Source organism: Podarcis cretensis (assembly GCF_951804945.1).
Source record: "Podarcis cretensis genome assembly, chromosome: 2".
Lineage (NCBI taxonomy): Eukaryota > Metazoa > Chordata > Lepidosauria > Squamata > Lacertidae > Podarcis > Podarcis cretensis.
The window spans coordinates 38698476-38717015 of NC_137171.1; the positions used below are offsets into that span (position 1 = coordinate 38698476).

Genomic DNA, 18540 nt, shown 5'->3' on the forward strand with positions numbered 1-18540 from the left:
TGTGTGTGTGTGTGTGTGTGTGGTGATCTGTCATGGAACAACCCCACTGAAGAAGATAACAGCGGTTACCCAGACCTTGTTGCTGGTCGTGAAGGGGTCCCAATAACAGTTCAACTTTCAGGGCCTCAAAAATCAAGGTCTGCCACTGCAAGACAATATGGCAAATGTACCTTCTCAATAAGCTCAATGCAGGCAGCCAAGTCCATTCCAAAGTCTATGAAAGTCCATTCAATCCCCTCCTTCTTGTATTCTTCTTGTTCCAGCACAAACATGTGATGGTTGAAAAACTGTTGCAGTTTCTCATTGGTGAAGTTGATGCAGAGCTGCTCCAGGCTGTTGAACTAACACCAGAATATATGATGTTAATATGATGGCTTTGGCTTCAAAGGTACACAGGTAAGTAGTTTTTAGAATTAATTCTTCACAATTTTTAGAGGAAAGAAGGAGGCTATGCAGAAGGGAATAGTGGAATATTTTCTTAATTAATGGTACCTCTTTGAGGTTAGGGAGGAACTTGTCCCTCTCCAAAAGGGAAGAGAAGCTGTGAGCATGGGGAAATTCTTCTTCCCCTTCCCCAGCTCCCCATATCACCCATTACAACCATGCTCTGGGACAGAGTGCACAAGGCAAAATACATTTATATAAATATTTATAAGCCGACTTTCTGGAACAAGTTCAGCCTAGGCAGTTAATTTGGCTGTTACAAGAGAGGCAAGAAGTTGCAATGGGTCCACATACCTCAAAGATTTCAAAGCCTGCAATATCTAAGACCCCAATGAAGTGTTGCCTGGACAGCTTTGTATCCAGCTGTTGGTTGATGCGAAGTACCATCCAGAAAAATAGCTTTTCATAGACAGATTTGGAAAGGGCATTGACAGCATGATGCACCTGCAGGCAACAGTCCAGACAATTAGCGGCCATTACATAGTTAAACAGTGTTGCTGAAAGAAGTCACTGCACAAGTTAGAGCTCAATTGGTATAGCATAAAATGGTTAATCTCAGGATTGTGAGTTTGAGCCCCATGTTGGGCAAAATATTCCTGCATTGCAGGGAGTTGGACTAGATGACCCTAGGATATGGAATGACCCAGGAATAATAGTGTTCACTAGCTAAGATGGAAACTGAATGATCCCAGCTCAGAAACCCACCACAAGAGGTGAGTAGTTTAAATATCTGGTCTTTCTGCTTCAAACTTCTCCTTCCAAGTTGGGTTGGGGAATACTAGTTGCTTTACCACAGGGCTTCTTGAAAGAAGATGATGATGGTACTGGGTGTCATGTTGTCTCATCTCACCAGAAATTCCTCTCTATCTATCCCAAACCATTGCAAATGCCCTATGGATTCCCTGCTGGTGTGACCTTTTCTGAATAGTGCTCCAGTGGCATTAATCTAGCTGGGATGGATGTTACCAGAAGAAAACAGATTTCCCCCCAAACTTGTAAATCCTTACTAAGCAGCATACTGAAAGGAAGAAATGTACCTTGCCTCAGTAAGAGCCCCTCACATAAGCTAATACATGTTTTTGATCTGATGCATGGCCTCACCTGGTCCACTGTTTGACCTTTGGTCACATATTCATTTCCCACTTTCACTCGGGGAAAGCATAGGGCTTTCAGTAAATCTGAAGAATTCAGGCCCATCAGATAAGCTGCTTTGTCAGCCTCTACAAAACAACATATGAGAAGCAAATATGGATGGAACTCTTTCAGGAAGCCAGAAAGCAATAATCATTTGAGAATGGGATAGTCACAATAAAAGTTGTAGCTGCAATTGTAATTTACTCATTAAAATTATGACAGGGAGAGCGATTCAGATTAATTGCCAAAAGCTGAGGAAAAACTGTATATAATCTCTTTTAAGGTGAAATCTTTCCAGGGATGCTTTGCACACCTCACATGAAAATTCCCTACCCACCACCATGAGATCTGGAAACTGGCTTTTTTTTAATGGTGTATGCCAGAGATCTGTTACCTTCACTGCCATCTGGCTCTGCCTGCTCCTCTCGTGGTTTCTGCTTAAACTTCATGTTCCCATAATGCATGACTGCCCCAGTTAGTTTATAGATTCCAACTCTCTCTTCAGCAGTGAAGCCCAGGATGTCTATAGCCGTCTGTAAGATAGTTCATGCAGCAATTAGCTGAAATTGTTACTCAGTATTTATATTAGCAACAGCACTTATACTTACATCTGTAGCTATTAGTTCCTCTTGGTCATCTATGCTTTGTACTGAAATCTCCCCTTGGCTTATAAATGGGTAGTCATAAGGGTTTGTTGTAATGAGAAGCATTTCTGAAATGAAATTAGAAGAGTCTAATAATCGCCACATAACATCTTAGATTAAGATACAGAAGGAGAGTAAATGGTTCTGAGCAATTCTCTCTCCCCCTCTCCCCACCCAGTTCTGTGTAGCTCTGGTTGAGCAACTAGCATAAGATCCTCTTTTGCTTTACCAGATAATCTGAGACATTCAGGAAGGAAATAAATGAGAATTCTGCTTACCAATAAGTTCAGGCTTCTTATTGGAGAGAATCTGGTAGAAAATATGGTAACTTCTCTCAGCCTTCAGCTGAAAAGTTACTCTTGATTTTTCCAGCAGATCTGCAACAAAGATTCACATTTAATGGTTGTATACCCGGTTTAATATTTGACTGGCTGTGTTCCAATCGGGATACTTACAGGTCTCAATATCTGCAGAGGCCAGCTTTCCAGTGGCACCAAAATGAATCCGAATGAATTTGCCCTGCAAAGTACAGAGGAAAAAAGTCATAACAGAGATCCAGGTCCTTTCAGAAAACACAACTACCAGGTATGATCTACTATGGATTTTTCATTTTAACATTTTTGCTTGTTTGTTTATTGGAATTGCTCCTTGTGTTTCTGGATGGGAGGGGCATTGATTTCTGTGTTAAGTTTCTATTTTTAATGTAAGGTGTTAGTTGCTTTGGTGGCTCAGTTGAAAAACCAAAAGATGAGATACACCATATTGGCCTGAATATAAGCCACACTTTTTTTCCAAATTCTGACCATGCAAAGTTAAAATGTGGCTTAAATTCACAACCTTACAAAAATTGGCTTTTACAATATCGCTGTAGGATTTTCTTCTACATTTGCCATTTATGGGTGAGAGTGCCTGCGGAATTTTAAGGGAGTGTTTTATATTTGGGTATTGTCTTTTTTTTTTCTTTTTTTCCTTCTGATTTTAAAGGTGCGGCTTATTTGCTGGTGCGGCTTATATTCAGGCCAGTACGGTAACTGTTTCAATAAACAAATGATTTCTGTAGACAGGGCCAGTCCTCTTAGTAGGCGGAGTGAAGCTGCTTCAGGTGGCAAATGTTGAGGACTGATGCTAGAGGTGTTGAAGGACAAATCTGTGTGTGCTGTACAGCCGGTCCTGTGCCTCCTAAGCTAGTCTGCTAACCTCAAGTACATTAGAAAATGCTGTTCTACTGCTAGAGCTGAATCCCAGCTTTTGGCTATTTGCATTTATTGATGTGCACAGCTCAGCTTCCTTCTCTGAAATGCATCAATTTGCAAGCTGCTTTCTTAAAATGAGATAAGTTTAGAAGACATGAAAAGATGCTACTGAAGCACTTCAAAGTCTTGGTACTGATGTACAACTTATCAAAGACAAACAAGAATTTGAAATCTTTACGTAAAACTGATATGTGAATTGCCTGTTAATTTCTCAGCAACTACAAAGCAAGCCACATCTCTTCAGCGGGACTTCCTCAAGGGCAACACCTTCATGATCAGTCCCAGGATGTGAAATGCAAACACAATAATGAGACAGCTGATGTTATTGGCTAAAAAATTGATAATGACTTTTAGATCCTGCAATGTATGCAACACTCACAAAGCGAGAGGAATTGTCATTCCTGACAGTCTTGGCATTTCCAAAGGCCTCCAATAGGGGATTGGCACTGATGATCTGATCTTCAAGTGTCCCCTATAAAAGGAAAGGAAAAGAAATATTTGAAAAGTGAATAATAAAGCAATGGAAGCAGCAGCTATTGAATGTACATGCATAAATACACAAGACTTTGGGCACAATGCTGTGCTCACAATGCTATATTCTACAGCTAAGTGTTAGCTTTCCACATTAGTTTTCATGAAAAACTACCCCTTAACTTGTTACACTCTCCAATTTGACTAAGTCTTAATTAGATCCTTAAGTCTGATTAACGTGAAGAATGCCTGGGTCATGAATAGACCTTGAGTCATAATTATGTTCATTTTAGGACATAATTGGGTATTCAGATACAGGTGATGTGTTCATTATTCCCTGAACCAAGCAGGGATCTGAAAGTGACTCAAGGGTTCAAGTGAGAAGGTGTCTGTTGCATGCATCCTTATAGCTACTGTATGATCCCTTCTCAGTTTGTTTGGTTTTTTTCGAAGTTTGACTCTGAATTGCTCTGGTAGAGGAGGAAGGGAATGAAGAAATGAAAGAATGAAAAAGGGAGGAAAAGAAAGGAAGAGAGACAGGAGACAGGAAACTGTAAGAAACTAATGGTGAATTAAGAAACAGTTTGTGGCCACGCCTTTCATACTACATCCTTTTTCCCTGGAACAAGATCCAAAAGTGTGGCTAGAACAGCAGGTAATTCTCTGTGCAGAGGAAGATAGGTAATGCAAAAAAAGAAAAAGAACAAAGAACAACATACTCTTCAACCACTTCCCTTTTTCAGCAGTTGCCATGAAAATTATTGAGATGCTGTATGCTACATAGCTTTTTATTGTAACAGCTCTAGAAGCAAGCGTCATAAGGGCATCACAGAATGAATTAATTTTTGCTTAGAAATCCACAGCCCTTATTTTAAAGAAAAAGCATAGTTTAAAAAAAATCTTCATGAGGCTATCCAATGTGGATCCAGTAAGTGAAGTCTCAGGGCTTGGTGGATTGTGATACTTTGGCTGTAAGCCCCATTATTTCTTAACTGATGAAGGAAATTCTATAGACCTGATCACTTAACAGAACAGAGTACAGTTGTACCTTGGTTTTTGAACAGCCTAGTTCTCGAATGTTTTGGCTCCCAAACGCGACCTGGAAGTGACTATTCCGGTTTGCAAACTAATTTTGGAAGCCAAACATCCAACGGGGCTTCCAATTGGCTGCAGGAGCCAAACTTTGGTTTCCGAATGTTTTGGAAGTTGAACGGACTTCCGGAACAGATTCCAAGGTATGACTGTATAACCAATCAGGAAGTTGTTCAGAGTCTATGGTTCTTCAGCAGTGCCTTTTGTATGCTTACAACCACAGGTTTATTTGCACTAATGCCAGCCCATCTTGTCCTACCTTCATCTTGGATTGAGATTCCTTTTTCTTAGCTCCTTCTCCAGTAGCTGCAATTGTTGCAAAATACTGGATGACACGCTTGGTGTTGACAGTCTTTCCAGCACCAGATTCTCCACTGTCATGATAAAAGCAAGCAAGCATCATGTAAAGAAAAATGGAGGACCATTATTTATGTTATAATTGTACTTTGGCAATATGAAGTAGGACAAACCCAAAGCATCTGCTTACGTGATCAGGATAGACTGGTTTTCGCGATCTGCCAAAAGGAAAGAGAGAAGCATGCTCATTATGCTGTAGAGGCATATGCTGAGTTATAGGTTCAACCACTGGATTAATTTCCCTCAAATCTGGGCATGTGATAAAGGTTTACTAAGCCTGATGATATCATGATTGTTCCACCAATTCCGTTCTGCTTATAACACCTTATTCCCCTTCCAGTTGTGAAGTATACGTACCAGTTAGCATGAACTGATAGGCGTTGTCAGAGATGGAGAAGATGTGGGGAGGCACTTCTGTGCGCTTTTTGCCCCGATAGCCAGCCACCACTTCTGGATTGTATACAGGCAGCCATTTGTATGGATTAACAGTGACACAGAAGAGGCCCGAGTAGGTCTGCATGAAAACCAATAAAAATACTGTTAGACTCTGTCCCTTTGGGGATTCCTTTCTGTGGACCAGGATAGCACCACTTACATAAATCATCCAGGAGCTGTAGCGATCTTTGAGGTTATACAAAACAGCAGGTTCATGCAGATGCGTCAGCATTGCCATGTCCTCAATTCTGTCAAACTTAGGTGGGTTCATAGAATACACGTCATCTGGCTTGACCGTCAGAGTCTGAAATGCAAAGAAGGAAGGACTTTCGATGAAGAATGGCTATGCCACAATGTAAGTTTGCAATACAAATGAAATTATTTCAGTAGTGATGGCATATATTTAGGACCCAAACTATTTTGCGATTTTTAAAATAATTGTAAGTTTTAAAAACTTTTTAATGTTGTGTTTTAAATTATTGTAACCCACCCTGGGATCTTGGGGTGAAATGTAGGATGATGATGATGATGATGATGATGATGATGATAATGATAATACCACCACCTATCTTCAGGAAAGACCGGAAACTCTTTGTGTAAAAATTAATATACCTATTATAGAGATGTTTTCAGTAGCTCATCCCAGCAGTTTAAGTGCTTCGCAAATTTTGTCCCAATTATGATCAGAACAATTCAGTTGGAAAATCTTAGCGCATGCTTATTGAAAAGGAGGACTCCACATCCCACCCCAAATCTTCTAAGACACTCACCCTGCCATCATCTGTGTCCACGGTAGTTTTGCCACCTTCAGTGCCCTTGATTTTCCCTTTGGCATATTCCTCCTTTGGATCAGCCACGAAGCAATAGGTCTTGGCATCAAAGGGTTGGTTCTGAGCCTCTATTCGCTCCTTCTCAGATTTTCGGAGAAAAGGGGCAGCCACCCCAAAAACCTCCATTTCTGCATCACTGCTCATTGCTGCAGCTAAACGTGAGACAGGAGGGTCAGTCCTTATTCTGTGGAAGTCTAGGAAACTTGAACTAGAGACATCATGTTCAGACAATACCAGACATGGTCCCTATTCCTAAATCTAATAGAGTATGCAGCAGCGTGAATGATCCCTTTTGTAAGCAGAACAGAAGGTCCAGCTATTCCCACAAACTTCCATTTTCTCTGTAATCCTGACATTATGTACTACGCCAGGGGTATACAATGTACAGGCAGGGACCGGGGTTACATCCCAGACCGCCCCCCCCCATGTCAGTGGGCCCATGTAAGACCACATTGCACCACCCTGTTCTGCTCCTACCCCGTTCCAACCCATTTTGTGACATTTTTGTGATATCTTTGGGTCACTTTCAGATTTGGGCCAATGTACATGGACAAGTTTAAAACAGTCATTGCCTTTAGTGCCACCCAGGTGTTATTGGACTTCAGTTCCCATCAGCTCAAGCCAGTGGTGATGATGAGAGGTGAAGTCCAAAAACACCTAAATATGTGGCATTGGATAGCTCACACTAAATTCTGGGCACACTCTCCCTTCAGTTTTCTATAATCCAATCGTTCTGTCTCCTGAAAGATCACTAGCTTACTTATGTCTACCTATTTGTCCTTAATATGCTTCTTACGTTGCTTTATTTTTATCTGCAACTGTCCTAAGAACTTTGTTAAAGGGCAAAATATCAATACCAAGAAGAATTAAGAATGAACATAAGTAAATTGCAATTTTGAAGCAAATAACAATAGTGAGGATAGTTTAGCATCCATGAAATAGTTGCACAAATACAAAATCTGGAATCTAGAAAAGAATGCAGCACCTTGCAATTGATTTTTTTTTTAAGTTTCAAAAGGAAGCATAATAATTTGAAAGAAATAATGAAATACAGAAGTAATTATCACAATTGCATCCTGCCTTGTGATAATTTTGACAGAAAACAGAAATTATGCAAAACAATTGCATGTAACATAGCCTGATTTGTATATTCGAGTCAAATTAGTTACTTTGGTATAGAATTGTTATTATTATGATTCTGTGAATGGTCTATCTGGTGCAGAAAAAAAATCAGTTGTTTACATTACCTTTGGTAGGATCACCCTTTTTGGTAGGATCACCCACCCAAAGAGACCAAATGTGACTTGCTTGCTTCCTTGAGTGCTTTTAAATCTAGGCATCTAACATATGTTGCCTGTCATAGCAAGGCCTGAGATGGGTGGGTGGTTTTTTTTTAGTTCTACACATTCCTTAAGCATAGTTCTTTGGTGAGGAAGCACCTCTGTTGTGCCTCCTACTTTCCAAGTTACATTTTATTGGCTCAGAACATGGGATGAGATGAACAAGTAAGATGGTAACAGGAACTCCTGGGCAGGGGGAAAACTTGGTTTACTCCCACTTTCAGCGTTCCTGCACTCAGTGTAAATGGAAGCCCCCTTTTCTTTCATCAGGTTGTGTCTGTGTTGCTGTTGAATGTCCCTGTGTACTGGGAAAGGGGAGGAAGGAGAGAAGGGGGTAGTGGCTGTGAAAATATAATATTACTTGAGATATGAAGTGGCACCTGTGCTTAGCAGAACGTTGATTGAATTCTGCAGTCTCTGTGTTGAGTGGATGGGAAGTAGCATGTGTCTGCATGTGCTGTGAGTGAGAAACAAAGAACCTTCAACCATCTGCCGCAGGCAGTTTCAGGGGATGGAGCTGCTGCTTCTGATGATGAGAGATTAGGGATCTCACTTGGGAAAGAGATCATATTAAACGTCTTCCGGAGGAGTAGCCATGTTCCTCTATTGCAGTGAAAACAACGGAGTGTTGTGGCTGCTTAAAAGACTAACACATTTATTGGCGATAAGCTTTCAAAGATTACAGTCTACTTCATCTCCTAGAACAATGCAGCAGTATGATTGGTTGGCAGGAACTACCCAATCATGCTCCAGATAGAAGTGAATCCACAACCTGATTGGCTTACAGTAGAATTCCGGAATTAGCCAATCATGTGCAGCCCATTGTGTAAATAATGTATATAAAGCAGATACCTTGAGGGAACATTCATTCATTCCTCCTCACCACCATGAGCTGAATAAAGAGCATGAAATCACTTTGCGACTCTGAGTATATTTCATCATCAGAGGTGTGAAGTGTTCTCCTTAGTTATAGGGAGGTGTGTGTGCGTGCGCGCGCGCGCGCGCGCACACACACACACACACATGGTTTGTGGGGAGGATTGTAAAGGCGAGGTCAGAGAGAAATGAAATGCAGAAAAAGTATAGATAGTTACAATTACATACTTAGCAATGGTAATTCACATAATAGTTCACGATGACACAGACATCCTGGCAATGGTAAGCCAGTGAACACATAAAAACCTAAACATTATTTATTTCGCTTTCATCCACAAGTGATAACATTCAAGTGCCTGATGTATTGTAATTCAGGGACTTGCCTATTTGTAAAATGCAGGTGGGCATTGTTGGCAGATGATGACACATATCACATTAGCAGATGTGGAGGCGAATGAACCCCTGAAGTTGTGAGTGACATTATTAGGTCCTGTGATAGTGTTTCCAGAGTAGATATGCAGAGAGCGATAGAATCATAGAATTGTAAAGCTGGAAGGGACTACGAGAGTCCTCTAGTCCGTCCCCCTGCAATGCAAGAATCTTCTACCCGATGTAGGGCTCGAACCCATGATTAAGAGGCAGCCCTGTTTAGGGAAGTTTTTACAATGTGTAACATTGTAATGTATTTTTAATCTTTGTTGGAAGCTGCCCAGAGTGGCTGGGGAAATCCAGCCAGATGGGCGGGGTACAAATAATAAATTATTATTATTATTATTATTATTATTATTATTATTATTATTATTATTTATTATCATGCTGTACCAGCTGAGCTACCCAAGGCATCTGGATCTGCCAGAGGGGCTGCTTCCTATCTTTTTATATGGGCTATTGTTGCTGCTAAGTAGCTGTTTTTGGTAGGGGTGCTATCTGAATGTCAGTATATAGACCTACCACCTAAGGCCTATGAGAGAATGAGGGTACATTTCAGCCTTCCAAGACACTCTGTAAAAGTTCTTAAACTAGTCATCCTAGAACAAAATACCTTCAAAGGGAGAGTGCTGTGTGAAACCAATGAATTGCAATTTATCAACATTTTCATTTGGAAAGATCCAACATTAGTCATGCTAGGAGTAGTTCCATTGACTTCTGTGGGTCTACTCTGAATGTGACAAACATTGACTGTCACCTGTGAACTGAATTGAGACAAAGGATTTTTTTTTAGCACAATACATGTGTTAATTGGCTCACCGATGTCAGGGTCATTAAGAACTGTTATTTATCTGATGCCTTTTTAAATGTGTGGTAGGAGGGGGGATTATTGATTTGGTTTTGTTCTTATTTTCATTATGCATTTTGTGTTTTTTATAATGCAATTTTCTGTTGCAAACCGCCCTGAGATCTACAGGTAAAGGGTGGTATACTAAATAACTAAGTACTTTTCTACATTTTATTTCTCTCTGACCTCACTTTACACAACCCCCTCATGTGTATATGCACTAATAACTCAAGATAACACTTCATGCATCTGATGAAGTAGATTGTAGTCCATAAAACTTCATGCCATTTTAAATTAGTTCATCTTTAAGATGCTGTAAGTCTCTTCATCAAATACTGAATGTCGGAAAATGATAACATAAGTGCATGGGAGATTGGTTTTTCCACAAAATGGTCCACCTATTTCTTAGAATGTCATTCCTTCACCCACAATTTGCAGGCAAGAAAGTCAAAGTAGAGGGAGGTACTTTCCCTCTCCTCAATACACAAGCACAGAAGCACTGCAGTTATTATCACTCCACAGCAGACTGACTGAGAAAATGAAATTGCATCACACAAAAAGTATCAATAAATGTAATTTGGGAGGTGGGGTAGGGGTGGGACACATAGCGCCACACCTTGACTTCTCACCTTTTTATTTTCCACTCCCAACAGAAAGAAGAAAGGAACTGGATGAAATAAGACGTCTAATCTAGAAAGGAGCAGACAGCGTAAGCATTCATGAGTCCAGGATCCTCAACAGCTGAGAATTTTTTAGAATCTCAAAATACACTACAGAAATGGACCCTCTTCCCCCTAAAATTCCTCCTCAGAGCAAAGTGCCTTTAAGCTCAGCTAAAGTATAGCTGCCCTTATTGTCTAAGTTAATACTTGGTTGCTCTGAGATCTCTCCCAAAGTGGGAAGCTCTGGAGTATGTTGCCCATATTGCAGGAGGGAGGGGTAGGGAATGGGGGTGGAGGGAGAGAGACTGATTATCAAACTTACCTCTCACAGCTCGCAGCCACCAGTAAGCCTTTCATCTCCTCCAGCTTTTATAGGCTGTGATTCTTCTCTTAGCTCAACCCTTCTCTATATTTGGAAATCAGAGACTGGTCCTAAAGCCTGCTTGCCACTTATACACTTATTTACCCTCAGAAAATGTATTAATAGAAATGACCAAGTTTAGTCATTATTTATCAGTTGTGATACTTTGGCATGGAAGCTAACCATTTCTTTAAACTTGGGAAGTAATGCCAGTGCAGGAGAGATCTGGTGTTTGATCCCTTTAAAAAAGAGAGTTTGTGACAGTTTTTCCATCTGGCGCTCTCATTGGATCAAATCCTGCAAATATACTTGCATCTTAGTAGCCTGGCAAACAGCTATTTTATCAATTACATTTTAAGAATCTGTTACATTTTAGACACTAAAATGCAACATCTGAGATTCCCAAACACATGTGCAATATATATATATATATATATATATATATACACACATGCATTTGCCTGCAGTTTGAACCCATATGTGGAAACATGTACTTTCCTGGAGTAATGTGTGAAGAAGCATCCAATATCAGCAGGAATGTTGACACTAAAGAAATTCTCTTCTTTTTTGTTTTGCCCAAGCAAAGCCTCAGTAAGACAGTAAGAAAACAGAACACTGGGAATTAAGCATAGATGGTCATGTGTCCATTCACACACACAAACACACTGCAGGAAAGTGTGCGTGAGTATATGCTCCATCTGGTTGAGGGAGATCATGTGGGTCTTTCTGCCATCCCAATTGGTCCTGCTCGCATGATTACAATGGTATAGGCTGCGCTACAAGGGATTTAACTCCCTTTCTGTGTTAAAAAGGAAGAGGGGTAAGAAGGTACAGAAGGGCAAGCTTTGAAAGAGTGACTGAATAAAAAGTGAAGTCAAGACAGGAATAAATAAATGCGAGCCATTTTGAAGACCCTTCTTACTTTCTTTGTAAGGTTTATTGTCTGCCCTTCACCAGGGCAGGTTGAAACTGTATATAGAGTTATAAAAACAGGTAATACCATTCCACCAAAAAGGAAGTATAGATTCAGCAACAAAAATGGTGAATTCTACAAAACAAAATAGTTTAACTGTCAAAGGCCAGAATTTTGTACGGAGAGAGTTTAAGGACTTTGGTCAAAAATGAAATATGAATCCCCTGAATGAACAAAGAAAGACCTGCAACATCCCAGGTCAGGAGAACAGGTCCTTAATATTTAACAAAGATCTAGTTATCATCTCTGACACTTTTGTCCTTATCCTTAAGGGTTTATCATCAGCTTGCCACTGTCCTGAACAGGCATGACCTCCTAAGCAGCATGCCAAAGAATTAAAGCTATGCTACCAAAGAGGGAATCGGTAACAGCTGATGAAAGCAGACGTCGTGTAAATCAAAACATACTAATGAGAAACAAAGGGCAAGTATCTTAAAGCAGGGACACTCCCAAGCTAGTCATCCACTTAACAGAAAGTGGGGTTCCAAACCCATACTGCATTTGAATTACTTGTTTTAAAAATTTATATTCTATCTATTTTGTGGGATAAATTTTGTAGGAGATTTTTCAGGCATATTACAATCAAAAACAGTTATAAATCTGCTATCAAGGCTCATGATATGTGATGCGCTTTCCAGAGCCCCCTTCCCAGCTCCTACCAATTGAATATATAAATATATTTAAATCAGCCACTTTTATTTGCGGGGGGGGGGGGGGAGTTCCTAGTCTTTATTGCAATAAGGAATTGTGTGGTATTATAGTTTAAGGAGCCATTTTCAAAAGGTGTCTAAGCAGAATCCAAAGCATTACTTATTTACCTATCAAATTTATATCCTGCCCTTCCTGCTGAAGAAAGGATACATCCGTAATAAAAAATACAGTTAAAAATAAAATGAAAGCATAGTTAAAACATTTTAAAACGGTTAAAATTGTTTAAAACAATCAAACATGTAACCGATCATGTGTCTTAACAGGCCCACCAAAACAGAAATGTTTTCAGTAGGCATCTAAAAAAATACAATGATGGCCCCTGGCTATTGTCAATAATCATAGAGTTCCAAAGCACAGGTACTGCCACAGGCATGACTCCTGACTAAAGCAGCAGTGCAAGTTTGGTAGGTCAAAGTGAGTCAGCTCATATGGGATAAGGCTTTTCCTCAAGGTAACTGGTCCTAATCCATTATGAGCTTTGTGTACCAGTGGTAACACTTGAACTCAGCCTTGGCAAATTGGCAGCCAGTTTAGATCTTTGAGCTCAGCTAAAGAATAGGTAAAATGTAATGGACCCCTGGATGGTTAGGTCCAGTCAAAGGCAACTATAGGGTACAGCGCTCATCTCGCTTTTCAGGCCGAGGGAGCCGGTGTTTGTCCACAGACAGCTTTCCGGGTCATGTGGCCAGCATGACTAAACAGCTACTGGTGCACGGAGGACCGTGACAAGTGCCAGAGCGCACAGAAACTCCATTTACCTTGCCGCCACAGTGGTACCTATTTATCTACTTGCATTGGTATGTTTTCAAACTACTAGGTTGGCAGAAGCTGGGACAGAGCAACGGGAGCTCACCCTGTCACACAGATTCAAACCGCCGATGTTCTGATTGGCAAGCCCAAGAGGCTCAATGACCCCAGTGCCACCCTCATCCCTTTCAGCTCAGGTATAATATGCTGACAGCTTCACTCCTGTAAGCAATAGTGCTGGAGCATTCTGCACTAACTGCATTTTCCAGAGGAAACACCTCATTGTAAGATGTATGCTGTGGGAAGCAGAAATGCTTCAGAAGCATCTGTACTGCTTTCTGTACCACTTCAACCTGGGACACAGGAACTTGGTAGAACTTCCTATGTAGGCCAAAGCTATTTTAGCAATAACATGGGCTATAAAGCTAAACATAACAATAGTATATAGTGGTACCTCAGGTTACAGATGCTTTAGGTTACAGACTCCGCTAACCCAGAAATAGTACCTCAGGTTAAGAACAGTTTCAGGTTAAGAACGGACCTCCAGAACGAATTAAGTTCTTAAACTGAGGTACCACTGTATTGGCAGACGAGTGCAGAGCTCATCAGGAATCCAGTGATACTCATACAGAGTACAATCTCCCAGCTTTGCATAACTCACTCTTCCACGCCTTCATGTGAATTCTGCCTTGAGCCTTAACATTTAGTCAGGGGCTGCATTCAACATTGCAGTCCTGCTTTGAGACATCAAACAGCTGTGCAGTTTCCATTTAACCAACATGGTGGCTTGTATCTGAGGCAGGTGAAGAAACTACAGATTGCAGGGATGTAGCCTAGAATCACTTCCATCCAGCTCCAGGTAGAGTGAGCAGCAAGCTGTCCTCTCTTTCACTTGAGGTCACTGAAGAATGGTCAATAAACAGCCCCATCTCTCATGAAAAATGAATCCTCTCTAAGCCGGGAGAATGAGCTCTTGTCTTTTTTTAGCAGCAGCCTTCCATGGTTAAGCGTCTTTTGAATGTACTGCCTTGTTTGTATTAGGTGTCCATGGAAAGTTGAGATGTTCCAGAAGCATCCATTTTATGCTAGGCTTCAAGCATGAGGACAAGAATTTTGCAGGGTGATTTCGAGGGTTGGAGAGAAAGGGAACATGGGGGCTTTCCCACCACATAGAAGAACAAGCAGGCGGCAGCCACAGATCTGGGTTCCAAAGAGCTGCTTTTGCAAATTAAGGCTCCCTCACCCCTCCCTTCTTTTTTCTAGTAGGTTAATGTTACCCATTGGGCAGCAAAGATTAGAGAAGAGAACTCAGCAACAGACCTTGGCCACAGCCATTAAGGACCAGGCCCCCTTGGCTCAGCAATACTGCATTATTGCCTGTATCCAAAACTATTATATACATGGTAAGCAACTGCTGTTCATCTGCTATGAATTCTGTGTTATTTGAAGTGTCTTCTATTCTAACTATGTGATTAATATGCACCAGAGGAGCTCAGCTTCTGGATCTTGAAGTAGAGCAAAGTTTTATCTGGGAGCCAGACATTTATTCTAGTGCACAAATCAACTCCACCTGAAGTTGTCAGCTCCAAGCAATAAGGTCTTTTAGAGTAATATGTCAAGGGGCAAATGCTTTGGGTGCCAGAGAAGTCCTTGCACCAGTAGTTAGCCATTCCTGTTTTAAACAAGCCACCTAAAGAGAACAAGATGAAAAATCCACAGATGAATGTGTGCAGCAAAGTATTTGCCTAGTATGTTTCTTTAGATGACATTGAACTATTACGACTGCAGTCCTAAAAATGTTATGAGGGATTTAAGTCGGTTTAGACCGGTTTACTAAATGGGACTGGCACCTTTCAACATTAGTGCTGGTGTCATGTGCTTGGAATTCCAAAACTGGCATTATGTGCTATTACGTGATGTTGCACTGCTATGGCAATGGGACAGCTCTTAGGATCATACCACAAGCCTGTTTATATCATGAGAGTGAGGGTGGAAGGAACCTGGGTTTACCTCCATCTCTGCCTTAAATAAATCACTCTGTCTCACCCTCAGATCCATATTTGTTAAATTAAGAGGACTTTGGCCAATTTGATGCCCTCCAGGTGATGTTAGACAACAATTCCCATCATCCCTGACATTGGTCATATCGGCTGTGGAAGATGGGAGTTGGAGTCCAAAAATATCTGCAGGACCCCATGTTGTCTATCCCTTGTTATAAAGAATAGCTGTGAGCTGTATCAATTCCAAGCAGTAGCAGAAGAAGAAATGTAAGTCTAAATACCTAATCTAGTTAAAGTCTGTTTCTTGCATTTCAAAATTCCTATATATACAGAACCACCGCTCACCCATCTAAGCGGTGGGTGGGGTTTGTGACCTGGTGTGGACTTCCCAAGCCTGGGTGACACCCCATCGCTCACTGGCCATCACTCCGCCTCCTTTTTGGCTGGCCAATCAGCGGCTGACTGGGAGGCGGGGTGAGGTCCAGGTAGGACAGGCTCCTGCCAGCCATCTCCTCAGTCGGTATTCATTGTCTCTGATTCTCTATGCAATTCAGCAAAACAAAACCATTGGTGTTAATGGTTTTATTTATACCTGGTTCTGTGCTTCAATGTACAATGGTGCACACATGCAGCAATTGCACATTCTGATCTACATGTAGGTTCCCCATTCATTCCTATGTGACACTGCCTTCAGTGTAGAAACTGAATATCTTGTGAAACTGCTTGAAAGTTGCTCCACAAAATAGTAGCAACAAGACAAAAGTTGTCTACATAATCCTACATAACACAACCCAAATGGTTTGAGCAAGTTCATCGATTATGGATCAGAGTACTCGCTATTATCTTAAAAGTGATCGAAACTTTGCTGAATAATTTACTTTTAATCATGCAGTTCTAAATTTAGGGGTTTTTTTTTAATCCTTCACTGTCTCCTAAATCATTGAATACCTTACAGTACTCTATTAGAACTATTACGTGTTTCAATTAATCACATTTCAAGTATCTTATACAGCCTTACTGAAAAGGGAAAAATAGATCTAAAGAGCCTCTAACTGTAAAATGTTGTGAATGATACCAGGCTCTTATGCATAAAAGTTAGTCTTTTTTAAAAAAATTACATTATACAGAGACAGAAAATGATAACATTTTAGATTTTATCCTGTATTATGTGTTAAATGGCACTAGAATAGGCTGTAGTTGCTGTTCCAGGCCCAGGTGGCATGCAGCCAACAGGGCCTCAAGAGAGGAGATAAATAAGATGCAGGAAAACAGGACTTGGGTTCAAACAGGCCACAACTTTTTTATTACAGATGTATGTAGATTTTGGCGAAGGCATTGGGTGTGTATCCTGAATCAGCCAGCTGACTGATTGTGTGCGTTGACACTGGATTAAGGGTCACTCCACAATGTACATCAAATAGGGCAATTCCTCCAGGACTGCCATTTTGGGAGGGTGCTATGGCCTGTTGACCCCCGTCTGGACAAGTGGACAAACCCTCCTGGACGCTTTCAGCAGAGTACCAATTTCCTGTTGTGGAGGGGGACTAGTCCTGAGCCCCTGCCCAGGCTGAGGATCCAACCTAATGTTTTATCTGCCAACAATAAATTGTGACAGTTGCCATGACACAGGCAAAACTTCAAGATAAGCTCAGTCCAACTCTGACTGAGCTGGTTGGCCCAGGTGTGGCCCAATTATATAGAAAACTGGTGGACCTGACTGAAGGTTCCAGGCCAAAGTCTCCAGCCAGGTCCACCACTATGGCCATACTCCCTTGCCTGCTCATGATTGGTTGATTCAACTGAGCAGGCTCCCAGCAGCCCATACAACCATAGGAGGCACTGATGTTCTCAAACAGTTGCGTGGGACAGAACAATAGCCCCTAGCTCATTGCAGTCACACTGGCCTATAAACCACCGCTCCCTAGCATTAGATGGTAAGTGGCCATTTTTCATTATATGATAAAGAAGGTTCTAAAGTTTTGATTATTTCATTAAAAAATAAATAAATTTCACAGGATATCTCAATAAAGAAGCACTTGGTAAACAGCCTGCAATTTGCTCTTGAAATGCCCCCCTCTCAACAGTGGCGTAGCGTGGGTTGTCAGCACCCGGGGCAAGGCAAGTAATTTGCGCCCCCTAACGCATGGATTTGCGCCCCCTAACGCATGGATTTGTGCCCCCTAACCCTAACCCCCAGATGTTGCGCCTGGTGCGGCCGACCCCCCTGCACCCCCCACGCTATGCCACTGCCTCCCAAAGCAGGATTCAACCTATCTCCAGGCATTCAGGTGAGGCGATAAAATTGCTGGGAAGTGATATCATTTGGCATCGTTCAGTTCTTCGTCTAGGTATTGCTACATACATGTGGATTTATCATGCCAACCTTACTGGGTCGTGCAACATAAAAGTGTACGATCAAAGCAACGGCTAGGCACTTCTCATTGTTTTATGTATTTAAATATTTGTATGAAGCCATTTCAGAAAAAATAAAATTACATTAAAAACTCACTAGCAAGTGAGATTCAAATCTTCTTGATATGCTCACTTTAATGACTCTCATTGTATTTGTGAGGGTGTGTGGGATGAATGTAGGAGCAAAGGTCTAACAAGCAAGGTCTTGGTGAAGGAAAACACTGGAGTTGCGACAAAGAGTGTCAGAGTGTTTGACACTCCACTGGTAACTTGTTTCAGGATGCTTTGTATGCTAAAAATCTCGTGTTTCAAATAAATAAAGTGTGTTTGTTCCTGATAAAACCTTCAATATTATTTCACTATCACAGCAGCTTTCTTGCATATTACTTGTTTTACCTTGCTTTGCTTCCACATGGCCTACTACTACCAGTACCTACCAGATAAACTTTTGTTACATTTCTTTCAGACATTTTGTCCAGAACATTATTAAGCAAATATCTTGGAATTAGAAATGATGTTTGC

General features: G+C 41.1%; 1 protein-coding gene and 1 long non-coding RNA gene across 3 annotated transcripts in view; one reads left to right on the plus strand and one right to left on the minus strand.

Annotated features, from left to right (window-relative positions):
• The window catches only part of LOC307210253 (myosin-3), a 31617-nt gene extending 20764 nt beyond the window's left edge, over nt 1-10853 (minus strand). Inside the window, exons 1-14 of the mRNA XM_079965854.1 lie at nt 10782-10853; nt 6601-6812; nt 5991-6134; nt 5753-5909; nt 5526-5553; nt 5298-5412; nt 3855-3947; nt 2678-2741; nt 2501-2599; nt 2187-2290; nt 1973-2111; nt 1546-1664; nt 739-888; nt 171-341 (exon numbers count right to left, since the gene is read on the minus strand). Coding sequence (XP_079821980.1) covers nt 171-341; nt 739-888; nt 1546-1664; nt 1973-2111; nt 2187-2290; nt 2501-2599; nt 2678-2741; nt 3855-3947; nt 5298-5412; nt 5526-5553; nt 5753-5909; nt 5991-6134; nt 6601-6804 — 1587 coding nt within the window. The 5' untranslated portion in view covers nt 6805-6812; nt 10782-10853. The remainder of the gene's footprint in view (nt 1-170; nt 342-738; nt 889-1545; nt 1665-1972; nt 2112-2186; nt 2291-2500; nt 2600-2677; nt 2742-3854; nt 3948-5297; nt 5413-5525; nt 5554-5752; nt 5910-5990; nt 6135-6600; nt 6813-10781) is intronic.
• Nucleotides 1-18540, plus strand: part of LOC307210413 — a 186543-nt gene that overhangs the window by 155945 nt on the left and 12058 nt on the right. The window contains exons 10-12 of one of the 2 annotated variants that reach the window (XR_013835973.1): nt 264-396; nt 10806-17689; nt 17866-17894. This is a non-coding gene — a long non-coding RNA (uncharacterized lncRNA). Of the gene's footprint in view, nt 1-263; nt 397-10805; nt 17895-18540 lie in introns of both variants that reach the window. The other variant, XR_013835972.1, reaches the window with a different exon arrangement.